Source organism: Athene noctua, chromosome 1 (genome assembly GCF_965140245.1).
Source record: "Athene noctua chromosome 1, bAthNoc1.hap1.1, whole genome shotgun sequence".
NCBI classification, from domain to species: Eukaryota; Metazoa; Chordata; class Aves; order Strigiformes; family Strigidae; genus Athene; species Athene noctua.
In genome coordinates, this window is record NC_134037.1 from 1,277,272 (window position 1) to 1,305,040 (window position 27,769).

The following is a 27,769-nucleotide window of genomic DNA, read 5'->3' on the forward strand; positions in this document are numbered from 1 at the left end:
GGGACCAGTCAAGAGCAGGTCTCTGGGGATGAAGGCGATGTAGCACATAGACCCAGGGATGTGGAGCCAGACCCTGACAGTCACCAGGAGCGCGTGTGGACGCTCTTTACCAGAATGTGGCTTGAGGCCAATGGAGTGCAGCTTCCTGCGCCAGACACGGACACCGAGAGGATTCCAAACACGGGGTCCTTGGAAATGGGCTGGAGCAGCTCCATGATGTCGGGCAGCAGCACCCCCGTGACCATGGTCAGCACCATCTGGGCGGCGCCGGGCGGGAGCAGCCCAGCGGAGCCCAGTCCCCAGCAGCGGGTGCCCACGGGCAGGATGCGTGCCTGGGCGGCCCGGGGGCTGTGCAAGGGGGGCCGTGCCCTGCGGGAGTCCCGTGCCCAGCTCTGCAGGCGTGTCAGCACCTGGTGGAAACGGGACCGGCAGCGCTGCTGCAGGTGCTCCCGCAAGCCCCTGAGGCAAAACTATCCCTGACTGCAGCGGGCAGCCTGGAGAGAGCAGTTGGGGGTGTAGGGCTGGGGAAGTCCCTGCAATGAATTCACCTGAAAAATAAAATATCTTAAAATATCTTTTCTCCATCCCTGGTGCCGTGGTTCTTCCACCCAGCCCTTGATGCGCGCCCTCCCCCGTCCCTTTGCCAAACCTCCCCTGTGGGTCCCTTGCTGACCCCCCGCCTCTGCCGGGTCTCCCCCAGGTCCTGGCTCCGAGCTCCCCCGGGCTTGGTCACCTCTGTCCGGCCCCGTGTCCGTAGGCACCGCGACGGGGACGTTTGCTCGGCCCAGAGCTGCTCCTGCCAGAGCAGGCAGGGACTGTGCCTGCCTGCACCCTGCTCCTGCCTCCTGCCCCCTCCAGAGCCCGGGGGCTGCGGGGCACCCACTGCAGGAACAGGGGGACCGCACACGTCGGGTCTTTGCCTCTTTTCACCTGGAACACATTCGCTCAACAGTAAAGGTCTTTACTGTCAGGCAGGAATTCTTCCTGGCAGCGCCGGGCGCACTCGCTGTTACCGTCAGTTTGGCCTCACAAGAACCGCCGAAGGCTCAGCTGGAAGCTGTAGAAGGCAGGCAGGCTGTGCTGCAGCGCTGGGTGCTGGGGGGATCGTTCCACCCAAGGGCCGTGCCGAAAGACAAGGGCACGCTTCTCCTGTCACACCAAAGCAGCGAATATTCCTGTCATTTCCGACACGTACACACCGATTCCCAGAGGACCGACTGCCCGTGCCAGTGCGTTGTTTGGGGGAGAGTCCCTGCGGGGCTTCCCCAGGTGTCTGCTGGTTTCTCTGCCCTCCCCGGGATGGACCCGTCAGAGCTGCAAACATGAGGTCCTTGGGCACAATCCTGTGCGAGGCCCCTCACAGCTCTGAGCCCCAACTGCGGGCAGGCAGGAGGCAGCAGCTCCCCCCTTTTCCTGAGACTTTGCACTCACAAATCCCAGCTCTCAGGACTCCAAACCCAAACCACCTTTTGGCAGAAAAAGAGCCGCCGTGGCTGTGGCAGAAGAGTCAGAGGTCCCTCGGCCGGAGCTGATCCGGCCGTTCCCTGAGCCAGCGCTAATCAGCACGTGCAAGTATGGAAGCGCAGGCTGTGGCAGGTGTCCCCCCCAGTGAAGATCGGGCTCCATGGCCGCTGGAGCGGAGCAGCTCCTGATTGCCTTTGCTCTCGGGGCTTCCCGGCAGTTGGGGCCTTTGGCCAACGGGAGCCGCTACGGGGCACAGGTCAGATTGGGGCTGGGTGTCAATGGAGCCCTGGGGCAGCCATTTTGAGCTCCTCCCCTCGGGCAGCCATTTTGAGCTCCTCCCCTCGGGCAGCCATTTTGAGCTCCTCCCCTGGAGCAGCTCGCTGCCGTCGGTCGAGGACTCTCCCCTGGGGTCGGGACGTCGCCCAAGGAAGCTCCTCCAGGTGATCTGGGTCGGGGCGCTGCCCTGAGCAGGTCCTCGAGGTGGAGAGCCCTCGCTTGTCAGGTGAGTGATCAAGCGTTTGGGGTGGCCGTTAAACCCCACAGAGTTCTTTGTTCTGCGTTCTGGGGTGCCGTTGAACCCTGGAAAGCTGTTCTGTTCTCCGCGCACAGACATTCGAACCTGCAATTTACGGAGAGCTAGTTTCCTGCGCTCGTCGTAATTTGTCATTATTTTGGTGGGGGGCTGTCTAATTGAGAGCAGCCGTAAGGCCCGCGCTCCTCCCGCTGAGGCCGCCGCGGGCTCAACCCGAACCCCCCCACTCCTCACCCCGGGGAAGGCCCTTCCCCCGGCGCGGGGAGCAGCACGAGGTCGGGGCCGCCGGGCTCCGGCTGCGCGTTCACCCCCCGGCGGCCGGGCTCGAGCGGGCTGTCGGAGAAGCCCCGATCGCTGCCGCCCGTGTGTGCGGGCGGCACGAGGCGGCGGCGCCGCCGTTTGCCCGGCGCCGCCGTTTGCCCGGCGCCGCCGTTTGCCCGGCGCCGCCGTTTGCCCGGCGCCGCCGTTTGCCCGGCGCCGCCGTTTGCCCGGCGCCGCCGTTTGCCCGGCGCCGCCGTTTGCCCGGCGCCGCCGTTTGCCCGGCGCCGCCGTTTGCCCGGCGCCGCCGGGGCCGGTCCGGCCGCGCCGCGCATGCGCTGTGTCTGCGGGGCCGCGTGAGGCGGGGAGCCGGCGCGGAGGCGGCTCGGCGGGGCCCGGCCCCGGCCCTCAGCCCCCGCGGCCCCGACCCCGGCGCCGAGGAGCGCGTCGCCGCCCGCCGCCCTCGCGTCGCCGCCCTCCTCGATGCCGAGCCCCGGCGAGAAGCGGCGCTCGTCCCCGGTGCCCCGGCTGCGTGGGCCTGACCCCCAGCCGCCCCCGCCGCCCAGATCGGAGCCGGGTCCAGGCCCCTCCCTGCCCCGGACCGGCACCAAGTCCCTCACCTTCTCCCCACAGCCCGGTTCAGGTCACAGATGATCTCCCCTCCCCAGAACGGTGCCGGGCTTGATGCCCCCACCCCCAGGCCGGGGCCGGTTCCACATCCTGCGCCCCGAGCTGGCAGCCAGTCCTGACCCCAGCCCGGGCCAGCACAGGCTCAGAGACCGACTCCAGGTGTCAGAATATCCCCTGTCCCACAACGGCACTGGGGCCAGGACCCCTACCAAAAACTGGCGGGGGGCAGCCACCCGATGTGGCCTTGCCAGCCTTCACGGGACCCGGGATCTCTCCCCAAACTGGCCTTGGCGCTCCCCTGAATCCCAAGCCAGAGACGCTCCCCGTTCTCTGCCAGATATTAGGAGCACGGGGACCTCCCGATGTCTGCTCATCCCAAAGGCAAGGACATCCCCGCCCTGTCCGAGGCACAGCACTGAGGCAGCAATACCCCCTTCCCCAAGAGATTCCCCTGCCATGGACCCGCTGCCCCCCTGGACAAAATCTGCATCAGACTAGTGGCATCCTGGAGCAGGCTGCTGTTCCCAGACCTGGGGCTCACCAGCCATGGCACACACCTTTCCCCGAAGCAGGACTGAAGTGGGGGCCTCTCCCAAGCCTTAGAGGCCCCTCCAGCCTGGGGGATATTGGGCCATGGGATCAGTGCCAATGCTGGAATGGCTCCGGACAGAAGCTGGCTGTCTTCATGGCCAAGCCGGGGTCCCCCCCAGCCACCTAAGGGCTGCCCCCTGACAGCCTCTGCCCCATGCCTGCCCCATCCCCACCTGGAAAGCAAACAGAGGCTGAGCCTCCCCAGCCTTGTGCTGAAGCAGTAACTAGCCTTGGGCTGCAGTCCCAGATGTAGAAAAAGAAGCCTGGACGCTGTTTTCCCTCTGGGCGGCTGTCCCCACCTTTCCTGCCTCCTTTCTGCATCTGCAGGGACCTGCTGGCCTGGGACTAAGCCTGCTGAGGGGAAGAGAGAGCAGAGTGTGCTGCGCTGAACCATGCAGTCTGGGTTGGGATGCCGGATTCAAGGGCATCCCCGAGCATGATGTGGTGTAAAACGTTCAGTCTTATTCCCTCTTCTGCCCCAGGGAGGCCCTTGGAGAGGATGTGGAGCCAAATGTGCCGGAGGAGGAGGAGGAGGAAGAGCAGAGGAAGAGCCACAAGCACATTGAGGAGTGCAGGCAGGTGTGGCGGTAGGAGGGGAAGATCCTCTTGGGTCCCTGATATTTGGCTTTACCCTTCTTTTAGCTTTGTACAGTGCTTAGTGTCACACAGCAGCATTTATGTGAGAAGCAGCAGGGACAGGAACTCCTCAGGACTGGGTGGTGGGGGATTTGGGGGCTGGATCCTAGGGGTAGGATTTCCCGTGGATTGTAAGGGCGTAGGAGTGACGCCAAGCATCCAAACCAAAACCCCGCCGTGCCTAACCGCATCTGCACGCACGGGGGAAGTGAGAGAGGGGGGTGCTCTGAGCGTGTTCCTCTTGGCGCTGATGGCCTGCGGGGCTTTCCAGGAGAGGGAGGCCCGCGGGTGCTCATCGATCCTGCCGTAGCAGGAAGACAGAGCTTAGGGCTCCACACAGGCACCTCAGCATGGGGACAGGAGCCAGACCCTGGGCAGGCAGGGTTCCTGCAGCATCCCTCCCTCCAGAACGCAGGTCTTTGGGTGTGAAATGTGTGCCGCTTCCTTCACAGAGGCTGGCCAAGCTGCTCTTTGATGGCACGCAGATGGTGACAAATACCCGGGTGGCCGCTGACTTGAGGGAAACACAGAGGAGGGCAGAGGAGGCAGAGCTGAAGCTGCAGAGGTAAGAGACTGCACCGCGGGTCGGCGCTGCTGGGAAGGATGTTGGTGCAGCTTTCTGAGGACATCCTAATGCTGGTCATCCAGAAACACTTGGCAGTTAGGGCTGTGCTGTTCAGAAGGAAAATCTAGGCACCTCCAGGTCCCACCTGCTGTCACGTCCTGCTCCGAAGAGGGAGACAAGTGACGTAGATTCATAAATCCCCAACGGAGCAGAGATTGGTGAGACAAGTCTCAAAGTGCAGACATAAACATTTCTTCATTTCCCACAGTGTGTTGACTGGATACACAATAACTGACTAAGTGAAGAACAAATTATGGCAAGGGATATGATACGCCTTGCGTCCCTTAATGATAACAAGGGGGAAAAGAGAAGAAGAGAGAGAGAGATGGGAAGAGAGGGAGAGAGATCACCAGTCCAGGTTCCTGCGCTGGTTCTGCCAAGGAGGGTTCAGGGATGCATCCACCTGCTTCACTTCACTTCTTCACTTGCTCATCACCGTTATCCTTGCCCCCCCCCCCCCCCATTTATACACGCTTTCCTCGGGTCCTTCCCCCAGATTGATCTACATATCACGTGTCATAGGTGTGGGGAGGGGCAAGGCGCTTCGTGGGGTGCTGTAATTAGCATGATCTCGTTAGTCTTTATTAGCATATTCAGGGATGTCAACTTTAATACACGTTTTGTGGATAATGAAGCAAAGATCGCTCACGGGACAGATGCCCCTTGAAACTGTCACCGAAATCCGGGATAAAAATAACTTCTCGACTCCAATGTGATGCAGATAAGCAGACACTTCTTTACTGACGGCCGGACGTGTAGGGGAGCGCTCTCACCAACAACACGTGCCAGGCGCCAGAATCACACACCTTATCTAGAACTTACTCATCCATATTCATTAAGTCTTCATACATAAGCATACAACTTCCAGGAAATCATTCACATATTCTCCTCCTATTTCCGATTCTGCGCAGTAGAGGTTAGAAATGTCTAGAAATGGCTCTGGGTGTAATGGGAGCAGGTGGTCCGTGAGCCGGGGGTCGCCATCTCCCCCTGCCGGAATTACCTTTTGCTTAAGGACACGGTTTTCTTGGCAGGTACCTGCCAGCTGTTACGGTCACTGCCCTCAGTTCCCGTTCATCCTGGACCTTGACAGCTACTTGCATTCTTCTAGTCCTGTACATGTATTATAAATCAGGTTACAAATCACCTCGTGTTTCGTTACCTGGGTTCTAACCGTTCCTACTAAACAGTTGTGACCAGTCCCTTCAGCCTTGGTACGGGGCTGTACAGGGGATTTTAGAGGAGCAGTCAGTTGCTAGATTCAAACTACAATAAATGTAAAATGATTTTTACTAAAATATCCCTTAATTCTATACTTATATTAAAATCAAACACAATTTAATTTCAGTTGATAATAAAATCAGTAACATTTCCCCCCTTTGAAGGTGTTGAAAATCATTTCAATACTTTCACACTTTTATTCATTTTCATCTTTGAGGCCAAAGTTTGTCTTGCCAGATGATGGTGGTGGCGCGCTGTAGCCTGGTGGCATAGTGGGTACTTCTCTCATCATTCTACGATATATTGCAGCCTATTAGTAAACTGTATGTTACCAACATAATCATCAACAGGACAGTTCATAGCAAAAACAGAATTTTGATTAAGGATTTCAGCCAAGAGCTCAAATTCTATCCTAATCCACTAAAAATGTTTCCTAGCCGATCTTCTGACATATCTTCTCGAATGGTTTCTGTTTCTTTTCCGATTTTGCCTCACAGATCTAAATCCTGTTCTACATCCTGTGTAACATTCGGGATATGAATGCAGCAATGGTCCAATCTGTCTTTGAGATATCCACACACTCCATGCTCTTTCAACAGAAGCATGTCTAGTGCCATCCTGTTCTGAAGTGTCATTCTAGAAGTTACCTGTAATTGGATGTTTAATTCTTGAAATCCTTTTCTTGTAACATCGGCCAATTTTTCTCCTTGTCCTGTTAAGTGATAAAGCCATTCTCTATTCCTGTAGGACGCTATTGGGTTCAAACAGACTCTAAAGCCCAGCCAATTTTTACTCCTGTTGTTGGTTCATTCCAAGCGTCATCATCCGTTTCAGACCTTTTGATTCGATGTAATTTTAAATTTTCCAGGGATCCCTTGAGTGGTGATTTCTTCCCAATCGGACACAATGTTGGCAGGCCTAAAGTAATTTGTTTCACCTTACCATCTACCGGTAAGTGGGTTGTCCGGGTGCCATCACTTAATGCCCAAACTAAATGCCCTGGGCTCTGAATGGCAGATTTCTTACAACTAGAGGAGTATCCTCTTCTGGGTGTAAAGAGACTAGTCATGGTGAGGTTATTATGAACACCTCGACAATAACAGCCAAACTTTAAAGCAGCTGCCAAATGAGGAATTCTTTGAATTATTAAGTCTGCATTGCTGCAATCATACACCCTTTCACATTTCTACCATGGTACTACATGTCCCTTTCCTTGTCGGGTAGTGCCTTTGTCTACTGTCGGGGGAAGGATTGCAAACACGCCTTTAATCCAGGTACTGTCCCAAGTTTTTAATTTTAATCTACCCGTTTGAACTCTTTTCCTGGTTACTGGATTGTTTTTCAAACATACGTCACATTTTGCAGTTATTAATTTAGCCATGTCTATCATCTTGACAGATAAAACTTGTTTTTGTAAAGAAGTTACTAAAGCTTCTGCTCCCTAATGACATTCTTGAGGTTTGGTTTGCATTCTTTCTTTTATTAACAAAGGTGGAACTACTGCTCGTCTGTGAGGGGTTACTGTTTTGGAGGGAATTAATGCCATTTGAAATATTCGTTCTCTTGCTGTCCGGTCGGCCAAATTACTTCTAGCAATTTCTTTTGTGTTCCTAATTAGGTGTGCTTTACAGTGCATGATTGCTACCTGATTTGGTTTTTGAACTGCTTGTAATAATTGTCAAATGTAATTTTGATGCATAATATTTGATCCCTGAGAGGACAGTAATTTTTTTTTTTTCCACAAAGCTCCATGGACATGTACCACCCCAAGAGCATACTTTGAGTCTGTCCAGGTATTTACTTTCTTCGTTTCCCTTAGTTCTAAGGTTCGAATCAAAGCAATGAGTTCTGATCTCTAAGCTGATGTGGCACTCGTCAGTGCCTTTGCCTCTCTAACTGTGGTGTCTGTTGTTACCGCATGCCCAGCGTATCGAACTCCTTGCTCCATAAAGCTGCTGCCATCTGTGTACAATTCCCAGTCTGGTTGCTCCAAGGGTACATCCTTCAGATCTTCTCGACTGGAATAAACATACTCGATAGCAGCCAAGCAGTCCTGCTCCAGTGGCTCTTCTTCCTGTGTGGAACTTAAAAACACTGCAGGATTTACCAGGTTAGTTGTTTTTAGACTCACACCATCTTGTTCAGCCAGTACTACCTGGTACTTCATCATTCAGCTCAGAGACAGCCAATGTCCCCCCTTCTGTTCTAAACCAGTTATCACCGTCTGTGGGACACAGACTGTTATTGTGCTTCCCAAAGTTAATTTCTGAGCTGCCTGTGTGAGCATCACTGTTGCAGCCACAGCTCGAAGGCAGTTTGGGCACCCTTTGCTCCCCGTGTCCAGTTGTTTAGAGAAGTATCCGACAGGTCGTTTCCAGCTTCCCGTCTTCTGAGTCAGCACACCCAGTGCCAGGCGTTGTCTTTCGTGAGCCAACAGCTCACAGCCTTTGGTGATGTCCAGAAGTCCTAAGGCAGGCGCAGGCATTAAAGCGGTTCAGTTCTGTGACAGCCCGTTGTTGCTGTGGGCCCCATGTCGAAGGAGAGTTCTTCGGGCCTCATGTAGCAGTTTAGCTGTCAGACCATAACTCATGATCCAGAGGCGGCACCACCCTGTCATTCCTAAGAATGCTCTGAGTTCATGAATATTTTCGGGCTCACATGGCTTCTCAGTGTTCTGTTCCTAATTGCCGCTGCCCTTCTGAAATCTCAAAGTCCAAATATATCACAGTCTGACAAGCTCTTTGGGCGCTTTTTTTTTTTTTTTCCCCCCTGGCTACCTTGTACCCATTCGGTGCCAGAAAACTAAAAAGATCTATTGTTACCTGTATGTAGGTAAATCTTTTTTTTTTCTGTAGCAATCAGTGTGTCATCCACATATTGTAAAAGCAAATGTCCAGGTGTTGGTTTGTCCTGTTTCCGTGTTTCAAGCTCTTTTGCCAGCTGATTTCCAAAAATTATCGGGCTATTTCTAAATCCTTGGGGTAGTCTTGTCCATGTCAGCTGCATCTTTGTCCTGTTTGTGGATTTTCCCACTCGAAAGCAAACAATTTTCTGTTTTCCTTCTCCAAGGCATACAAAAGAAAGCATCTTTTAAATCCAGCACTGTAAACCACTGATAAGTCTCCTTTAAAGCTGTTAACAGCGTGCAAGGATTTGCTGCTGCAGGATATATACCCTTAACTATGTGATTCACTGCTCTGAAGTCTTGCACTAACCTATATTCACCCGACGGTTTTCTGACTGGTAGAATGAGAGTTTTATCCTCAGATTCACACTCCCCCAAGAGTTTATATTTCAAAAATTATCAATCAGTTTCTTTCTTATATCTGGTACTGATTGTTCTATAAAAATCCAAGCCAATTATGTCTGAGCTGCCTCAGTTTCTACTTTCAAATCAGTATTTATTCTTTCTGGCAGCTTCTTTTAGTCTTCCCAGAAACGCTGAGGGAGATTCATTCTTATCTTGTCTCACCTCATACAATTTAGACCAGTTCAGAAACCTAGGCATGGCGTGTTTAACTCCATGTAAAACCCATTTCTGATACCGACTCAGTCTTTCTCTGTGCTCCACATTATTTGGATCCCCACTGCGGATCCCCAGACAGAAAGTTCTGCTCTAATATTCCACCTGCTGTCCCACTCAATACAGTCACTTCTGCCTGTGCTTTGCCAGCCTCCAATACCATCTGTTTTTTTCTGTATCATCTAACACATTAGCTAAAATCACCTGTAAATCACTCCAGTCCGGGTTCTGTGTTCTGATGATAGTATCTGCCACTCTGCCTGTTCTCTCCGGATCCTCTCTGTACACTCCTGCTGCCTGCTTCCAAGCCATCGAATCCGTCACTGAAAAGGCACTTTCACATACACCGGCCCATCGTTGCCAGCTCCCTGCCGCAGGGGAGCTATTGTTTGTACCTGCTGCCGAGTTCTTTCGAGATGCAGGGGTATGAATTACAACCTCAGACGGCCCTTCATCCACATCCTCTAGTCCGCTACTCTCAGGTTCCTCTACCTGTTCTCTATATTCTCGCCCCCGATGCCGTTCTCCCTGTGGAGGGGATATATCTAATTCTGGCCCTCCATCCTTTTCAGTAGAAGCAATTCTTTCCTTCAAACAATCTTTTCAAGTTCACATGTTGAACAACACTTTTTCACCTTTTTATCGTCAAAAGTTATAGCCCTTACTAAATTATCCCTACTAATCAGCTTACATTCTTTCTGCCAATCCTTCCTTTGTCTTAAATAGGAAAAAAAAAAAATCAACATACGGCACTTCATTTCCCTTCTCTTCTACAAAACAGCATTAACTGCAGAATGGTATTATAATGCAGTGTCCCATTCACGAGCCATTTTCCCTGATCACCCAGAGTATACAGAGGCCACCAGCGATTACAATATTCAGTCATCTGACTTTTCCTCAAATCATCATGTACCTCTCCCCAGTGTGCTAACAAACATCCTAACGGAGAAGTTTTCAGAACTTTGTCATTTGCAGCCAGATTACACATCCTTTTGCTTTTAAACAAACGAGTCAGCGTAGATGCCATGGTTCAGTGACTTTGTTAACACAATATACAATCGATCACTCGCTCAAGCCTATCGCTTCGTCCTTCTCCGGCTGCACCCCGCGCGGGATAACAGAACCGCGGATCCGAACCCCACACCCGCTTCGTGCTCAGTTGCACGTCTCACGCTCACAAACACGCTCACACCTTTCTACAGTTACTACGACAAACAAAGGTATATAACACAATACAACACAATTCTTAATTACCGTACAATATTCAATTGACGAAACAACCAGTACCACAACTGAGTGCATAAAAACTTTTAACTTCCAATTAAATGCACTCCTTCTGAGAACTCTACAGCGTATAGGGTCTCTTGTTTCCAAATCCAGCTGTCCAACCCTGCAATAGCTTTCGCTTGTGTCTTACGGGCAGAGGCCTCGGCTTCCAATACACGAGGATCCTCTAGCCCAACCCTGCGCAGCTTTCGCCGCGTCTGACAGGCAGGCTTGTACAGTGGGACTCTAACCCGCTCCTACTGGTGGGACTCTAACCCACTTATCCCAGTACAAAAGAGAAGTGTCTTACCAAAATCCAGGGGACGTCGCGGAGAGCCGCATGGATCGGGGATCGATGGGTGTCCCCGAGAAATCCTCGGTGCCGGCTGGAACCGATCAGGTCCCCGACTCCTCCGGTCTCTCAGCGAGGTCCCATCTGGGGTGCCAGAAACTGTCCCCGAAATCCAGGATGAAGATAACTTACCGACTCCAATGTGATGCAGATAAGCAGACACTTCTTTACTGACGGCCGGACGTGTAGGGGAGCGCTCTCACCAACAACACGTGCCAGGCGCCAGAATCACACACCTTATCTAGAACTTACTCATCCATATTCATTAAGTCTTCATACATAAGCATACAACTTCCAAGAAATTATTAACTATTTAACTAATTTATTTAATTTATTTAACCAATAATTTAACTAATTTATTTAACTAATTTATTTAATTATTTTACTAAAATATCCCTTAATTCTATACTTATATTAAAATCAAACACAATTTAATTTCAGTTGATAATAAAATCAGTAACAAAACTTTACAGGATGCCCCAGCGCAGAACCGTCCTGTCTCCTCAGGGCTCCCTCCTCCAGCCGCATCCTGTGCTGTCCAGGCGAGTTTTCTCCCACGAGTCACACAAGAGATGAGCAAGTGCTGACCTCGAGCACCAAGCCTGCGTTATCCAGACTCCACAGTACCCACCCCGTGTCTGTAGTTTTGTTACTTGGGAGTGCTGGAGACATTTCTTGGAAAGGCTCGGAGGGCCCCTGCCCCCCCCATCCCTTGTCTTTACCAAGTTTACCCTCCGGCTGCTTCTCTCAGTCCTTGTTTCGGGGGTTACAAGTCGTCTCCGACACCTGCCCCCGTGGGATCTTCACAGAGCTCTGCAGGTCAAGGCTGGCAGCTTCCCCAGGTGCCACTGCAGTACTACACACTGTCTGCTTTCTGATCTCCTCCTGCCCGTGCTCATTTGAGAGATGAGATACTCAGGTTTTTGCAGTGAGAGTGGTCAGGTGCTAGGGCAGGGTGTTGTAGAGACCTTCCTCCCTGGAGATACTCAGCACACGCCCGGAGAAGGCCCTGTGTGACCTGCTCTGATGTTGCAGTTAATCCTGCTGTGAGCGGGAGCCAGCGATTTCCCCAAACCGTTCCAGCCTCGGTTGTTGTCTGATCCACTCCGTGTGCCTCCCTGGGGGAAACCTGTCCTGCTTCACTGGAGGAGTCCCCAAGGGACCGGCTCCTTCCTTCAGCCCTGTCCCCAGGACTCAGACCAGCTAGCAAACAGAGTCCTTGCTCCTGCTGCCTTTGGAGGGCGCTGCAGGAACAGTTTATGGGAGGCTGGCTGTAGCAAGACCGGTGTCCCTTGCTCTGATGGTTTTCCAGTGGGAATTTCATGAAGGAACCAGGTGCTGTGTGCCAGTTCCACGTCCTGCACCCCGAGCTGGCAGCCAGTCCTGACCCCAGCACAGGCTCAGAGACCGACTCCAGGTGTCAGAATTTCAGAAAAGAGGCAAAGACCCGACGTGTGCGGTCCCCCTGTTCCTGCAGTGGGTGCCCCGCAGCCCCCGGGCTCTGGAGGGGGCAGGAGGCAGGAGCAGGGTGCAGGCAGGCACAGTCCCTGCCTGCTCTGGCAGGAGCAGCTCTGGGCCGAGCAAACGTCCCCGTCGCGGTGCCTACGGACGCGGGGCCGGACAGAGGTGACCAAGCCCGGGGGAGCGCGGAGCCAGCATCAGGGGCAGACCCGGCAGAGGCGGGGGGTCAGCAAGGGACCCAAAGGGGAGGTTTGGCAAAGGGACGGGGGAGGGCGCTCATCAAGGGCTGGGTGGAAGAACCACGGCACCAGGGATGGAGGAAAGATATTTTAAGATATTTTATTTTTCAGGTGAATTCATTGCAGGGACTTCCCCAGCCCTACACCCCCAACTGCTCTCTCCAGGCTGCCCGCTGCAGTCAGGGATAGTTTTGCCTCAGGGGCTTGCGGGAGCACCTGCAGCAGCACTGCCGGTCCCGTTTCCACCAGGCGCTGACACGCCTGCAGAGCTGGGCACGGGACTCCCGCAGGGCACGGCCCCCCTTGCACAGCCCCCGGGCCGTCCAGGCACGCATCCTGCCCGTGGGCACCCGCTGCTGGGGACTGGGCTCCGCTGGGCTGCTCCCGCCCGGCGCCGCCCAGATGGTGCTGCCCATGGTCACGGGGGTGCTGCTGCCCGACATCATGGAGCTGCTCCAGCCCATTTCCAAGGATCCCGTGTTTGGAATCCTCTCGGTGTCCGTGTCTGGCGCAGGAAGCTGCACTCCATTGGCCTCAAGCCACATTGTGGTAAAGAGCGTCCACACGCGCTCCTGGTGACTGTCAGGGTCTGGCTCCACATCCCTGGGTCTGTGTGCCACTTCGCCCTCATCCCCAGAGACCTGCCCTTGACTGGTCCCAGCTGACCTCTCCAGTGGGGGGTCCTGGCCCAGGGCTGGTCCCAGATTCTCCACCAGCGCCTGATCATCCTTGGGGGTCTGGGCCGGTCCTGAGCGCTCTTGTGCCGCCAGATCTGCCGTGGCACCGGGGCAGGGCTCCGGGAAGGAGCAGACGGTGTCCGCAGAACTGGAGCTGCTCATCGGGAGGGAGCTCAGCGATGGTGACCACAGTAGCGGGCAGAGGCGCTCTGTGCTCGGCAACGTCGCGCTGGCACTGCAGGGGAGGAGAGAGGGAGGTGAACCTGCTGCACCGCGGCCCCTCCGGCGGGACGGGCAGGGCTGCCCAGCGCGGGCAGGGCACGGGCTGAGGGTCTGGGGCAGGATCTGGGGCCTCCCCCAGCACTCACCATTTCTGCAGGGTCGGTTGTTTGCTCTTCTCCATCTCGGCGTCAGCTGTCCCATGCTTTGCCTTCTGCTTTGAACTCTGCAGGACACCAAGAGCTGGGTGAGACGGGAGCAGCTCCCAGGCCACATCACCCCCACAGCCCCTCACCCCACCCACCCCATCCCACTCCCCACCACAGCGCGGTGCAGCCGTCACATACCCAGAGCCACTGGGCAAACAACATGGTGCCGAGCACGAAGTACACCTCAGTGAACATCACTACGCACAGAATCTCGGCCAGGGTGAGCTCGCTGCCACACGCCATGGCTGCTGGCCCAGTGCTGCTGCGGCCTTTTATATTGGGGCAGGTGGGCAGAGCCCCTTTGTGACCTCACAAGGTGGCTGGAACCTCCCCCCTTTGTGACATCACATGCCGGGCAGATCCCCCTTTGTGACACCCAGCAGCCACTCCTGCCACCTCCTTGCCCCTGCGAGGAGGTGCTGGGGTGTCCCCTCAAAATCCCACAATCATCTGGGTTGGAAAATCCCTTGCAGCTCCCCCAGCCCAAGCATGACCCTCCCCCTGACCGTTCCCAACTCCCCCAGATCCCTCAGCGCTGGCTCAGCCCGACTCTTCAACCCCTCCAGGGATCCCGGGGACTCCCCCCTGCCCTGGGCAGCCCATTCCAACGCCCAACAGCCCCTTCTGCACAGAAATCCTTCCTCAGAGCCAGCCTGACCCTGCCCTGGGCAGCTTGAGGCCATTCCCTCGGGGCCTGGCGCTGGGGCCTTGGCTCCAGAGACTCATCCCCCCTCTCTGCCCCCTCCTGGCAGGGAGTTGCAGAGGGCCAGGAGGTCTCCCCTCAGCCTCCTCTGCTCCAGACTGAACCCCCCCAGTTCCCCCAGCCGCTCCCCAGCAGACCTGTGCTCCAGACCCTGCCCCAGCTCCGTTGCCCTTCTCTGGCCACGCTCGAGTCATTCAATGGCCTTTTTGGGGTGAGGGGCCCAGAACTGAACCCAGGAATCGAGGGGCGGCCTCCCCAGTGCCGAGCCCAGGGCTCAGATCCCTTCCCTGGCCCTGCTGGCCACGCCAGTGCTGACACAAGCCAGGATGCCGTTGCCCTCCTTGGCCCCCTGTCACTGATTTGACACCAATCAGAATTATTACAATTAATAATGTTTGATTCCAGTATGAATACAGAAATATTTTAGTAGGGTTACATGTTTACATCTTGCATTTTGCACATCTAACCAGAAACCAATGCTACTGTGAATTCCTCTGTATAGCCCTGTACCAAGTCCGAAGAATTGGTCAGTAATCATTTACTAGGTACACCTAGATACTGCTTAGGGAATTAGATTTAGAATTGAAAATAATTCTGTTTGAAGTTGTTGGAGATGTCTAGACACAGAAGTAATTTATTACCTAGAATACATTGGATAATGCCTCAGAAGTACCACAACCTGAGAGTAATGAGAACTGGGGAGAATGAACTGTCACAGTTTACAGATCTCTGCCAAGGAACAGTGAAACTGGGTAATGGGTAATTCCGGCAGGGGGAGATCGCGACCACCGACTCATGGGCCACCGACCCAAATCACACCCCAGACTCATTTCTAGACATTTCTAAGCTTCAGTGCGCAGAATCGGAAGTAGGAGGGAAGTATGATGATGATTTCCAGGAGTTCTTGTGTTTAGGTATGAATACTTAATGAATATGTATGAATGAATAATATAGAAACTGTATAATTCTTGTGACTGGTGTGCGTTGTTGGTGAGAGCACGCACCCGCGCACCCGGCCGTCAATAAACAAGTGTCTGCTTATCTGCATCAAATTGGAGTCGGTAAGTTATTTTTATCCCGGATTTCGTGGACACCCCTGGGCACACTCTGGCTCATTCTCAGCCCCCCCAGTCCCTCTCTGACCGGCAGCTCTCCAGCCACTCCTCCCCAGGCCTGTAGCCCTGCCGGGGGTTGTTGTGGCCCAAGGGCAGCCCCCGGCATTTGCCCTCAGTGAAACTCCCCCAGTGGGGCTCAGCCCCTTGCTCAGCCTGTCCAGGTCTCTCTGCAGCCTCCCTACCCTCGAGCAGACCAACACTCCCACCCAACTGGGTGTCATCTGCAAACTGACTGCGGGGGCACTCGATCCCCTCGTCCAGATCCTCAATAAAGACGTTAAACAGGAGCGGCCCCAAAACCCAGCCCTAGGGTCACTCTTCGTGACCGGCCGCCAACGGGATTTAACTCTGTTCCCCACAGCTCCTTGGGCCCGGCCGTCCAGACAGTGTTTCACCCACTGAAGCTGTGCCCATCCAAGCCGTGAGCAGCCAGTTTCGCCAGGAGAATGCTGTGGGAAACGCTGTCTAAGGCCTTCCTGAAGTCAAGGTAACAACATCCACAGCCTGTCCCTCACCCAATCAGCAGTTCGCCCTGTTGCAGAAGGAGATCAGGTTTGCCAGGCAGGACCTGCCTTTCATAACCCCGTGCTGACTGGGCCTGACCCCCTGGCTGTCCATTGTATGACTTTTCACAGCCCCGGATGACCTGCTCCATGACCTTCCCTGGCACCGAGGGCAGACTGACAGGTCTGTAGTTTCCTGGATCCTCCTTTCTGCCTCTCTTGCAGATGGGCGTCGCATTTGCCACCCGCCAGTCCAGTGGGAGCTCCCCAGTCAGCCCTGAGTCCAGGTAAATCCTGGGCAGCGGCTTGGCGAGCACATCTGCCAGCTCCCGCAGCACCCTTGGGTGTCACCCCTCCGCTCCCACAGCCGTGTGTGCATCCAGGCGGTGCAGCAGGTCTCTGACCACCTCCTCTGCAACTGGGCTGCCCCCAGTCTGCTCCCCCTCCCCATCTCCCAGCTCCTGAGGCTGGGTGTCCAGGGAACGGCCAGTTCCACTGCTACAGACTGAGCAAAGTAGGCCTTGAGCACCTCAGCCTTTTCCTCATCCTTTGTGACTCTCTTTCCCTCTGCATCCAATAAAGGAGGGAGATTTTCCCTAATCCTCCTTTCGTATTTAATGAATGTACAGAAATATTTTTTGCTGTGTTTAACGGCTATAGTCAGGTTGAGCTCTAGTTGCGCTTTGGCTCTCCTAATGTTCTGCCTGCAGAGCTTCACTACATCTTTAAAGTCTTCATGAGAGATCACTGTCACCTCTGTCCGGCCCCGCGTGCGTAGGCACCGCGACGGGGACGTTTGCTCGGCCCAGAGCTGCTCCTGCCAGAGCAGGCAGGGACTGTGCCTGCCTGCACCCTGCTCCTGCCTCCTGCCCCCTCCAGAGCCCGGGGGCTGCGGGGCACCCACTGCAGGAACAGGGGGACCGCACACGTCGGGTCTTTGCCTCTTTTCACCTGGAACAAGCTTCTCACTCTCAAGCAGATATGCTTCATTAGCAGCGCTGGGGTCGCCCTGGGGATTCTCCACCCGAGGATTAGTCAGGGACGTCGGTTTACTCACACACAGATCAGATATTCATTACATTTCCTACAGGAAAGTTTGCCACAGGGACAGAGAGGCCCTCGAGGAGGAGCTCACTTCACTGTCCCTGAGAGAAGCCGGGAGCTGTCACTGTCACCATCAGGTGTCTCCCAGCTGAGCCTGTGTGAGGAGGAGGAGGGAGAAGCCTGAGCCCAGCACTCCCGAGCGGCCTGAGACTCTCCTTCCTGCCCCGAAGGAGGCGTCAGGCTGTGTCAGTGCCACGGGGGCCCTGGGTCACCCCGGCGGGGTGTCTGTGCGGCTGCAGGGACACCTGCGGGGCAGGCTGGGCAGGAGCTCGGCCCAGCTCACCACACAGGCTCTGCAGGAGGGAAATTCCGCAGCTTTTGGCCCATTTCAGCCAGGGCAGCGGCAGAGCTCGGCGGCGGCGGCCGTGAGGGGAAGGCGCGAGCGCGGGGCTCGGGCCGGGCTGCGGGGGAGCGACGGCCGCGGGGCCCCGTGTCCTCTGCGCCGCCGGGCCGGGCCGCGCCGCCTCCTTTGCCCCCCGCTGCCGGTGCCACTCGTGGCTCCGGGACCAGAGCCAAGGGCTGGAGGCCGGCGCCGGTCCCGAGACTGCGCGTCCCTCGGCGGGGCGGTCAGAGCCGCCCCCGTGGCCACTGCCCTTCTAGAAGGGGCTGAAGGGCCCCTGACACGGACTGGAGAGAGAAAAGGAGCAGCAGAGGAGAGCGCCGGCCCACCCCGGCCCAGCCCCTCATCGCCGCTGATGCCGATGGCCTTCCCCCAGGGCACGTGGTTTCACTTTGGTTGCTCACTCTTATTAGCCTTCTTTAATTTTAACCGGCAATAAATGCCGATAATCTTCCTCAAGGTGACTCTGTTTTGCCTGTGATGGTCCTTAGGGAGTTCTCCCGGAACCCTGCCAGCCCAGAGCGGTTTGAGTCAGCAGGAACTTTTGGAGACCACAGGGGCTTTCCTGGGGCGGCCACGCCCTGAGGGCTTCAGAATCTCCAGCGCAGCCCTGGGTCACCATGGCAACCACTGTGTGCCAGCGTGATGTCATCATTGCATCACAATGTGGCCCCTGTTTCAGCGGGTGGCAGGGAGGCTCAGCTGTCACTTCGACTGCGTGGGAGCCAGCGAGCAGGAGAGCAGATGGACCAGGAGATGGACAACGTCTCAAAGAGGGAGGGAAGGGGCAACAAGCCGGTAGTAGCGGGGTGCTTCGGCCTCACCCCAACCTCTCCTCCCCTCGGGGCCTCTCGCCGGCTTTCTCGGCCTCCCCAGCTGACCCCTTTCACGCCCCCTTATCACGCAGAACTTCTGGAGGAGATGCTGCCACGCTCTGCGCCGGATGGAGGAGTGGAAGCTGACTGTCCTCATCTTCATCTCGAGCCTCTTCTTGTGGGGCCTCTTCATGGTGGTGCTGCCCTGTGCCTCCAATCTGTTATCTGTCCTCACCATGGGCCTCCTCGCAGCCTGCTGGCCCAGGAGCAAGGCCAAGGTAGGTGTTGGTCATGGCACCCCCCGACACCCCCTGGGCAGGGCTTAGCCCCGGGCAGAGCCCGTCCCCGGGGTGCTCGGGAAGGCCCCGTAAGCGGGGCACGAGCAGTGACCGGTGGCCGTTGCCCACCCAGCACGGCCCCTGCTCGGGAGCCACCGAGCCCGCTCTGCTCAGGCCCCAGCCCAGGCTTGGGGCCGGGGCCAGTCCTGCCCCCGGAGCTCCAGCTGCCCCTTCCCGGGGTCCTCGTGCGCGGGGCAGGGCTCCTCCTGGCCCAGGGGAGACCCCCTGCACTAACGCGGGGCTTGTGTTCTAGGGACAGGGGAGCTCTGCAGAGGAGAAGAGCTGTCCGAGAGACGGGAGGAAGGACCCGATAGGTGAGCAACCCCGGCCCAGAGCTGCGCCGGGCTCCACGGCGGCTCCCGGCTGAGGGACGCCATTGCGGCAGAGCCCCCGCGCCGGCTGCCCTCGCTCACTGTCCCTCTGCTTTCTCCCTCCCTCCGCCAGGAGCCCCCTCCGTCCCCTGGGAAGCCGTGGAAGGGGCCACCGAGAGCCAGACGGCAGGGTAAGTCCTCCAGGAGCCCCACGCGGGGGTCCCTCTGCCCTGTGTAGCTGCGCCCTTGCCCTGGGGAGGCTGCGGGGGGGCGAGAGCAGGATCTGGCCCCAAACCCCCGAGGAAGCCGAGGGCGGGAAGGCGTTGGGGGCCGAGGGAAGCGGGGGCTGGCTTGGGGAGGGCCAGGGCATCCCTGGGGGGGTGGCAGCTTCCCAGCACCAGGCCCCTCCCACAGAGCCCACCGGTGGCCCCAGCACCCCTCTCTGTCCTCAGCCCCTGGCCTGGCCCTTCTCTCCCGGGGCTGGAAGGTGCCCGGCCCCTCGCTGTGCCCCTCGTGCTGCTGGGCTGGCCTTGCCCCGTGTCCCCACGACCCCCCCATCACCCGGAGCACCCCAGAGCCGGCAGGGCCGGCAGGATCACCCAGGCGGTCGGGAGAAGACAGGGAGAGGGTGCTGGGTCCGGGCTGCCCCACAGCAGCCCCACACTCCAGCCGGGATCTCCCCCCACAGCCGGAGGAAGCGCCACGAAGGAGAAGGGTGGGAAAGCGGCGTCGGCGGGGACGCGGCTTCTGCGAGGGAGCTCCCCCACGGGACGGGAGACGTGGGTCGAGATGGGAACGTCGGTGCTGCCACCAGCTCGGAGCTCCTCAGGAGCCAGCCCTCCTCCTCCCACAGCAGCGACCTGGAGGAGCTGGCCACGTCCCTCATGGAGTCCCTGGGCGGGACCCGAGTCTGCCGCGACCTCCTGGGAAAACTGAAGGAGGCTCGGGATCGCGGCGCTCCAAGCGCTTCCCAAGACATCCGCAAGGAATACGCCACCTGCCTGGAGTGCCGGCGGTGCCTCACCGGCAGCTGCCCGCACCGCAGCGAGCCCCTGCCAGAGCGGGACCTGCCCACGCTGGCCGCCATCCTCCACAGCGTGGACCTGCTGGTGCACCGGGAGGAGCTCCAGCTGGAGCTGGGCATGGGCTTTGAGCTGGTCCTGGCTGGGGAAACCGTCTACGTCTGGCAGAGAACCCATCGGTTCCCCGAAATCCCCCCGGAGCGATGCTGCAAGAAGTGCAGCGCGCCTCTGCCCAGGAGCCTTTGGGCCAGCGAGAGCTCTCAGGCGCCGTCCCCCGTCCTCAGCGCCCCGGGAGCAGCACAGGGGCAGATGAGAGCGGCCAGGCAGGACGCGGGGGCTCCTCCTGCGAGGGATAGGGAGGCCAAAGGCAGCGCGGAGCTGCAGCCGGCTGCACGGGGCGAGTCGCCCCCCCCCACAGTCCCTGTCTGCACCCTGGCCGACATGGCACAAACACCCTCCTCTGCGGCCCCGGCCCGGGTGAGCAGCGCTGTGGGGTTGGCCCAGCCCTCGGAGAGGCACGAGGGCCTGGGGCAGCGGCTCAGCCGAAAGCTGAAGCGCCTCTGCCACGTCTGCGCCACACTGAGGGACGAACTGGAGTCTTGCTTCGACTGCGAGTGCTTCTTGAAGTGGATGGAAGGAAGTTCGGCACCCAGCGGCACCGCCCGTGGGGACAAGGCACTGCCCGGCGACCACCAGTTTCAGGCCAAAGCCCTCCCGGCCAACACGGTGGCAGAGGCGTAAGGAGCCCCGCGCCAGAAAAGGTGGGACTGGGGGGGAGCGTGGGCAGGGGGAGCCCAGCACGGGAGGACGGGGACGGGTCTGGGCTGTCTGGTGCAGCTGTCACAGCTGCGGTGCTGGGGACGTTTCTGTGGGACGGGATGGCAGCGGGGTCTGGGGGCGCCGGGCTGACGGTGAGGGGTGCGACGGCCCCGCGCTGAGTTTTGGTGTGAGGTTACACAGGGGCTGCGCCCGCCTGCCCCAATATAAAAGGCCGCGGCCGCACTGGGCCAGCAGCCCCGGCCTGTGGCAACGGGCTCACCCCGGCCGAGATGCTCTGGCGACTGATGCTCACGGAGATGAGCTTCCTGCTCGGCGCCGTGTTGGCGGCCCAACGGCTGTGGGTATGTGACGGCTGCACCGCGCTGTGCCGGGCAGTGGGATGGGGTGGGGAGCTGTGGGGGGCTGTGCTGTGGGGTGGTCTAGGGCAGTGTGGGGTGGTGTGGAGGCCTGGGAGGTGCTCCCGTCTCACACAGCTCTTGGCGTCCTGCAGAGAAAGAGGGAGGCCGTCAAAAGAGGGAGGAGAGAGAAAGCTGAGCTGGAGAAGCTGAGCACTGAGTGGCCCTGGCCTGAAGCAGCCTGCAAATGCCATGGCATGGCACCGCGTGGCACAGCACGGCCCAACTGCACAGCATGGCCTGGCACGGCGCGGCACGGCACAGCAGGGCGTGGCACGGCATCGCAGCGCGGCACAGCATGGCACGGCAAGGCATGGCACAGCACGGCAGAGCACGACCTGCCACGGAATGTCATGGGGTGCTACAACACACCGTGGCATGGAATGGCACGGCACGGCACGCAGTGCCCGTGCAGAAATTGAGTTTTTTCGGCCCGGCCCCGAGCACCCTGCAAAGAGCCGACACCTCACGGCAGGCCTGAGCTCACTCCCTCACCGTCCTCGGACGCTTTACCACTGAAGCACAGAGGAAGGAAGGAGCCTGCACCAACCCCGGAGACATGGTGAGTGCTGGCAGAGACCCCAGATCCTGCCCCAGACCCTCAGCCCGTGCCCTGCCCGCGCTGGGCAGCCCTGCCCGTCCCGCCGGAGGGGCCGCGGTGCAGCAGGTTCACCTCCCTCCCCTGCAGTGCCAGCGTGAAGGAACCGAGCGCCTGTGCCCGCTACCCCGGACATCGTCCCCGAGCTCCCTCTCAGCGAGCAGCCCTGCCCCGGTGCCATGGCGGAGCTGGCGGCGCAGAAGTGCCGGGGACCCGCCCAGTCCCCCAAGGATGACAACAACGCTGGTTCCAGAGGAGCAACGGGCACCCCGGAGACAGCAGTTGGGGGTGTAGGACGGGAACCTCCCTGGGGCGACCCCACCTGAACAATAAAAAAATTATCTTTTCTCCATCCCTGGTGCCGTGGTCCTTCCACCCAGCCCTTGATGCGCGCCCTCCCCCGTCCCTTTGCCAAACCTCCCCTTTGGGTCCCTTGCTGACCCCCCGCCTCTGCCGGGTCTCCCCCAGGTCCTGGCTCTGGGACGGGGACGTTTGCTTGGCCCAGAGCTGCTCCTGCCAGAGCAGGCAGGGACTGTGCCTGCCTGCACCCTGCTCCTGCCTCCTGCCCCCTCCAGAGCCCGGGGGCTGCGGGGCACCCACTGCAGGAACAGGGGGACCGCACACGTCGGGTCTTTGCCTCTTTTCACCTGGAACACATTCGCTCAACAGTAAAGGTCTTTACTGTCAGGCAGGAATTCTTCCTGGCAGCGCCGGGCGCACTCGCTGTTACCGTCAGTTTGGCCTCACAAGAACCGCCGAAGGCTCAGCTGGAAGCTGTAGAAGGCAGGCAGGCTGTGCTGCAGCGCTGGGTGCTGGGGGGATCGTTCCACCCAAGGGCCGTGCCGAAAGACAAGGGCACGCTTCTCCTGTCACAGCAAAGCAGCGAATATTCCTGTCATTTCCGACACGTACACACCGATTCCCAGAGGACCGACTGCCCGTGCCAGTGCGTTGTTTGGGGGAGAGTCCCTGCGGGGCTTCCCCAGGTGTCTGCTGGTTTCTCTGCCCTCCCCGGGATGGACCCGTCAGAGCTGCAAACATGAGGTCCTTGGGCACAATCCTGTGCGAGGCCCCTCACAGCTCTGAGCCCCAACTGCGGGCAGGCAGGAGGCAGCAGCTCCCCCCTTTTCCTGAGACTTTGCACTCACAAATCCCAGCTCTCAGGACTCCAAACCCAAACCACCTTTTGGCAGAAAAAGAGCCGCCGTGGCTGTGGCAGAAGAGTCAGAGGTCCCTCGGCCGGAGCTGATCCGGCCGTTCCCTGAGCCAGCGCTAATCAGCACGTGCAAGTATGGAAGCGCAGAGGGACCGGCGGGGAACTGCCCGCCACTCGCTACCGCCCCCCATATTTGGACGGGACACAGAGACGGTCCCGTGAAGGTTCCTACGTGGATCTCGGGTGTTGCCCGCAGGCAGAAAGTGGGAACTACCAACCAGTCAGCCTCACCTCTCTGTCTGGCCAGATCATGGATCAGATCCTTCTGGAAAAACTGTCAAAGCATATGGAAGATGGGGGATTGATTAGAAACAGCCAGCATGGCTTCACCAAGGGCAAACTGGTGGCCTTTTTTTCGATGGAGTGACAGTGTTGGTGGATAAGGGAAGAGCAACTGATGTAATTTCTCTTGACTTCCGCAAAGGCCTTTGACATGGTCCCACATGACACCCTTGTCTTTAAATTGCCGAGGTACAGGTTTGATGGATGGACTATTCCATGGATAAGGAATTGTCTGGATGGCTCCATTCACATCATAACTAGGTGATCTTCAAGGTCTTTTTCAACCTAGACGATTCTGTGATTCTGTGAAAAGTTTGTGGTCAATGACTCAGTGCGGGAGAGCTGAGCACACACGCTGCCAATGTGATCAAGCAATGCCCATTTATTACGACTAAAAAGCCCTTTTATAATGTTCTCCCGCACACACGAGTGACATGCAGTACAAGTCCTCAAGACTGGACAGTTAACTGAGCCCGCGCTTTAAACCTTCTTCTGATTGGATAAGAAGTGCCCCATCAGCCTTGCCAGGCTTCCCGCCTTGTGGAACTTCCTCTTCCGTCCCAACCCCTGCCGGGGGTTGTTTGTCTCGTCGAGTTTCTCCCCCCTCACTCAGGGTCCCGTCCTTATCGCATTCTTGCTCAGGCTGAGGCTCTTATCAGTCTTGTTCACTCGCAGGATTGCTCACATGGCCGTTCTCTCGCAGAAAGTCCTCTGGAATCCCAACAGACTCAGTGTCCAAGTGGAGATGAATGACAAGTGATGTCCCTCCTGGGTCCATACTGGGACCAACATTGTTATCTTGAACAGTAGGATCGAGTCAACACACTCAACAAGTTTGCAGGTGACACCAACCTGCATGGTGCAGCTGATTCACTGGAGTGAAGGGATATGTCATCCACAGGGGGACCTGGACAGCCTGGAGAAGTGGGCCCATGTAAACTGCATGAAGTTCAACGAGGCCAAGTGCAAGATCCTGCCCAGGGGTTGGGGCAATCCCGAGTATCAACACAGACTGGGGGGTGGAGGGATGGAGAGCAGCCCTGTGGAGAAGGACTTGGGAGTACTGGTGGATGAAAAATGGAACATGAGCTGTCAGTGTGCACTTGCAGCCCAGAAAACTAGTGGTGTCCTGGGCTGACCCCAGAGCAGGGTGGGCACAGGGCCGGGGGGGATTCTCCCCCTCTGCTCCGCTCTGGGAGACCCCCCTGCAGGGCTGGGTCCAGCTCTGGGGCACCAACAGCAGAAGGACACGGACCTGCTCCAGCGGGGCCAGAGGAGCCACGGAGATGCTGGGGGGGCTGGAGCCCCCCTGTGAGGACAGGCTGGGAGAGTTGGGGGGTTCAGCTGGAGGAGAGAAGGCTCCGGGGAGACCTTATTGTGGTCTCCTATTTTTCAGTATATAAAGGGGGCTTATAGAAAGATGGAGAAAGACTTTTTACCAAGGCCTGTAGTGACAGGACAAGGGGCAATGGTTTTAAACTGAAAGAGGGGAGATTTAGACTGGTGATAACAAAGAATTTCTTTACGAGGATGGTGAGACATGGGAACAGGTTGCCCAGAAAAGCTGTGGATGCCCCATCCCTGCAAGTGTTCGCCCCGGAGGAGACCCCTTGCCCGGCCCAGCCCAGCCATCCCGCTCCTGGTGTCTCAGTTCAGCCACGATGGGTTCACTCAGGGCAGCAGAGCTGAGAACCGGCTGGGGGCTTGGACCAACCCCAAAGCCCTTCCCTAACACCCCACTTTGGAGGACGCCTTTCGGTTCTGCCTGGCTCCTGTCCCACCCTGCCCCCCAGAGAGGAGAGGGGACACGCAGCCAGCAGAGCTAGCAGACTCCAGCTACAGATTCTGAGTTCAGTTCCCTGGAAAGGTCACATCACTCTTATCTTCAAGAAGGGCAAGAAGGAGAACTTGGGGAACCACAGGTCGGTCAGTCCTATAACTCCTCTGTGTGGGGTCTGGGGGACATCCTGGCAGCCCTGGCAGCAGCCCCCCACTCCCAGCCTCCTCCTGTCACCGTGGCAACTGTGGATACAAATACCATGGCAACCCCATGGCAACAGCACAGGCAATGCCACCAGTTCCCACAGCCAGGAGACTGGCGGATGCCCGGGCGTACTGAAGCCGGGGAGATCTTCTCCTCTGCGCTTCATGGCCAACACCCTTCCAACCCTGCAGGGGTGACCACCAGCAGCTCTGGATAGGGTTGTCCTGCTGCTCCAAGGTGACGAGACACGGTCACCTCAGACTCATCCATCACCAACATCCCAGGGTTGGGGGGAGCAGGTCCCCCATCCCGACAAAATCCAGCTGCTCGTGTCCAACATGGACCCCAGGGAGCCCTTTTCAGAGGGAACTTCTTTCCCCTGGGGTCAAGCAGAACCAAAAGGCGTCCTCCAAAGCAGGGTGTCAGGGAAGGGCTTTGGGGTTGCTCCAAGCCCCCAGCAGGATCTCAGCCCTGATGGGCTGAGTGAACCCACCATGCCTGAACCCCAGGAGGGGGGGTGGCTGGGCTGGGTGAGGAAGGACAGTCTGTGGGCATGGGATGAGTTGGGGTTCAAACGAGTCAGAATATGTCAAAAGATAATTTTTGGAGGATGCTGTTGGAGCCTAGGACAGCCCAACCATCCCTCCCCGCTGCCTACTTGGCCCTCCAGGACCCAGCGACCCGAGCAGTGTCCTCACCAGGGACCATCAGATGGCAAAAGAAGAGCAAATCCAGCCCCATATTTGGCCCCTTCCTGCTAATCCTCAGGGCCTGATCCCCCATCCCCTTCCAAACCTGAAGGCCTCACCACACTGCTTCCGAGGGCTGAGGAGAGACGGGGTGCTGGCGGGGACCCCCCAGTGCTCACACAGGCACCTCACTGGTAGCACTTGTCCCAGCTCCTACTGACAGCTCCCGAAAAACACCCCAGAGCACGAATCTTGCTCCGGCACCCTGACCGTGGCTTGGCACCCCACTGCTGGTGCCAGACATCACTCGCTCTTACTCCTGCTGTTTTCAGGGGTGTGGGGCCCAAGCCACTTGGGAAAAAGCTTTTCCATCCCCTAAAAGTGCAAACAAGATGGATTATCAGAGTAAATAACAAAATAACCGCTTTGCTGGAACTCACTAGAGATGGTGAGTGCCAGGGGGGCCCCACACTCCTTGGTGTGCTGGCTGGGGGGCAGAGGCCATTTCTCCAGCTCAGGTTGGTCGGCCTCAAGATGGCAGCAGTAACGTGCAGTATCCCTCTACTAATCGCTTCGAGTGAGTGGGGACCGCTCCATCCAACCCTCCTGGCTCGAAGGACACCCCCCAACTGCCTCTCGCAGCATCATCTCCCGGGGCTTTTTCTAGACGCAACTTCTTCTGCTCCTTCTTAGTGCCCTCAAACATCTGCTGGGGGCTCTGGAGCTGCAACCTGTGGCCTCCTCCATCACACGGACCCTCTGGCCTCGGCCCTGCTCCCTGGCAAAAGTAAGTGGGTGCCTTTTTTCCTCGAGCAGCCCCACGCTGGGATGCTCAAAGCCTTTCCCGAAGCACTGCTCCCTAGTGATGGGAGAGGTGCTATTAATAAATCCCGTCAGATTTTATCGCTTCTCTCTGTGCCAATGAAGAGGGTGGTTTGGGGAGGGGGGGAGGCGGGGGGGGGAAACCTGCTTCTCTTGAGCGTTTCGTAGCTACGAGCTCACCCTCGGTGCAGGAGCATGGGATGGCTCAGCAGGCTGTTCAGCCAGCTTTCTTGTAAGTCACGGGGCTGAATCCACCGGGGGCTCGCGGGGAGGGGGGGGATCTTGAGTTAATTTGTGGCAGGGATTAGCAGGGGGAAAGGATTGCCCTGCTTCCTGGGGAGCTGCACTGGCCAGGGCACAGAAGGCAGCGTGCCAGGGTCTCTCCCAAACTTGTGTGGAGCCCAAAGCCCTCCTTTGGAGCGTGTGGGTGAGATGGGGCCGGGGTGAGGGGATGAAAAGGGGTGTGGAGGAAAAGGGGGTACGCAGGGCTGATGCCTCTCCTGGCTCCACAGAGCTGCGGTGGCCAGCAGAGGGGTCCCCAGAACCGGCGGGCTCTCCCCCATTGCCCACTGTGCCTCCCCCTGCCCCTTGCCAGCCCACCCGGGGCGTGCGGAGGTAGCTCCATCCCTTTGAGGGTATTTAGGCGTTTAAATAGCTTGAGTGGCTTCAGGCAGGAGAGTGGGCGCAGGCTGTCAGCGCTGCTCTGTGTGCGTGGGAGAGCTGCCGCGGGAGCTCCGGGCACCGCTGGCGGCTGCACTGGGCTGGGGAGAGTGACGGGGCTTGACCCGTGTCCAGCCAAAGCTCTCCTGGCCCCTCGGAGGGTCTTTGCTCATGGCCAGAAGCGTTTCG

General features: G+C 57.8%; 3 protein-coding genes across 8 annotated transcripts in view; 2 read left to right on the forward strand and 1 right to left on the reverse strand.

Moving 5' to 3' along the window:
• Positions 1 to 1,832: 1,832 nt before the first annotated feature.
• On the forward strand, positions 1,833 to 22,279 carry LOC141955846 (uncharacterized). Of its 5 annotated transcripts, XM_074895379.1 has the most exons (11): positions 1,833 to 1,966; positions 3,958 to 4,054; positions 4,564 to 4,676; positions 16,083 to 18,049; positions 18,164 to 18,466; positions 18,576 to 18,761; positions 19,075 to 19,135; positions 19,266 to 19,323; positions 19,821 to 20,915; positions 21,425 to 21,891; positions 22,018 to 22,279. In XM_074895379.1, the coding sequence occupies exons 5-9, from the start codon at positions 18,314 to 18,316 to the stop codon at positions 20,893 to 20,895; spliced, it is 1,533 nt and encodes a 510-aa protein (XP_074751480.1). In that variant the 5' UTR covers positions 1,833 to 1,966; positions 3,958 to 4,054; positions 4,564 to 4,676; positions 16,083 to 18,049; positions 18,164 to 18,313; the 3' UTR covers positions 20,896 to 20,915; positions 21,425 to 21,891; positions 22,018 to 22,279. The 5 variants fall into 5 exon arrangements, with proteins under 5 accessions (XP_074751480.1, XP_074751481.1, XP_074751483.1 ...); XM_074895380.1 differs by lacking the exons at positions 1,833 to 1,966; positions 3,958 to 4,054; positions 4,564 to 4,676 and adding an exon at positions 7,925 to 8,067; XM_074895382.1 differs by lacking the exons at positions 1,833 to 1,966; positions 3,958 to 4,054; positions 4,564 to 4,676 and having other exon boundaries at positions 15,855 to 16,208; positions 16,357 to 18,049.
• LOC141955847 (uncharacterized) lies at positions 10,160 to 14,519 on the reverse strand. Its single transcript, XM_074895385.1, has 2 exons — positions 13,844 to 14,519; positions 10,160 to 13,710 (listed from the first exon to the last, which is right to left on the reverse strand). The coding sequence occupies exons 1-2, from the start codon at positions 13,876 to 13,878 to the stop codon at positions 12,978 to 12,980; spliced, it is 768 nt and encodes a 255-aa protein (XP_074751486.1). The 5' UTR covers positions 13,879 to 14,519; the 3' UTR covers positions 10,160 to 12,977.
• Positions 22,280 to 27,100: 4,821 nt separating the features above from the next.
• The window catches only part of PTK2B (protein tyrosine kinase 2 beta), a 30,483-nt gene continuing 29,814 nt past the window's right edge, over positions 27,101 to 27,769 (forward strand). For both annotated transcript variants that reach the window (XM_074895386.1, XM_074895387.1), the window contains exon 1: positions 27,101 to 27,152. In XM_074895386.1, the coding sequence (XP_074751487.1) occupies positions 27,116 to 27,152 (37 nt within the window). In that variant the 5' untranslated portion in view covers positions 27,101 to 27,115. The remainder of the gene's footprint in view (positions 27,153 to 27,769) is intronic.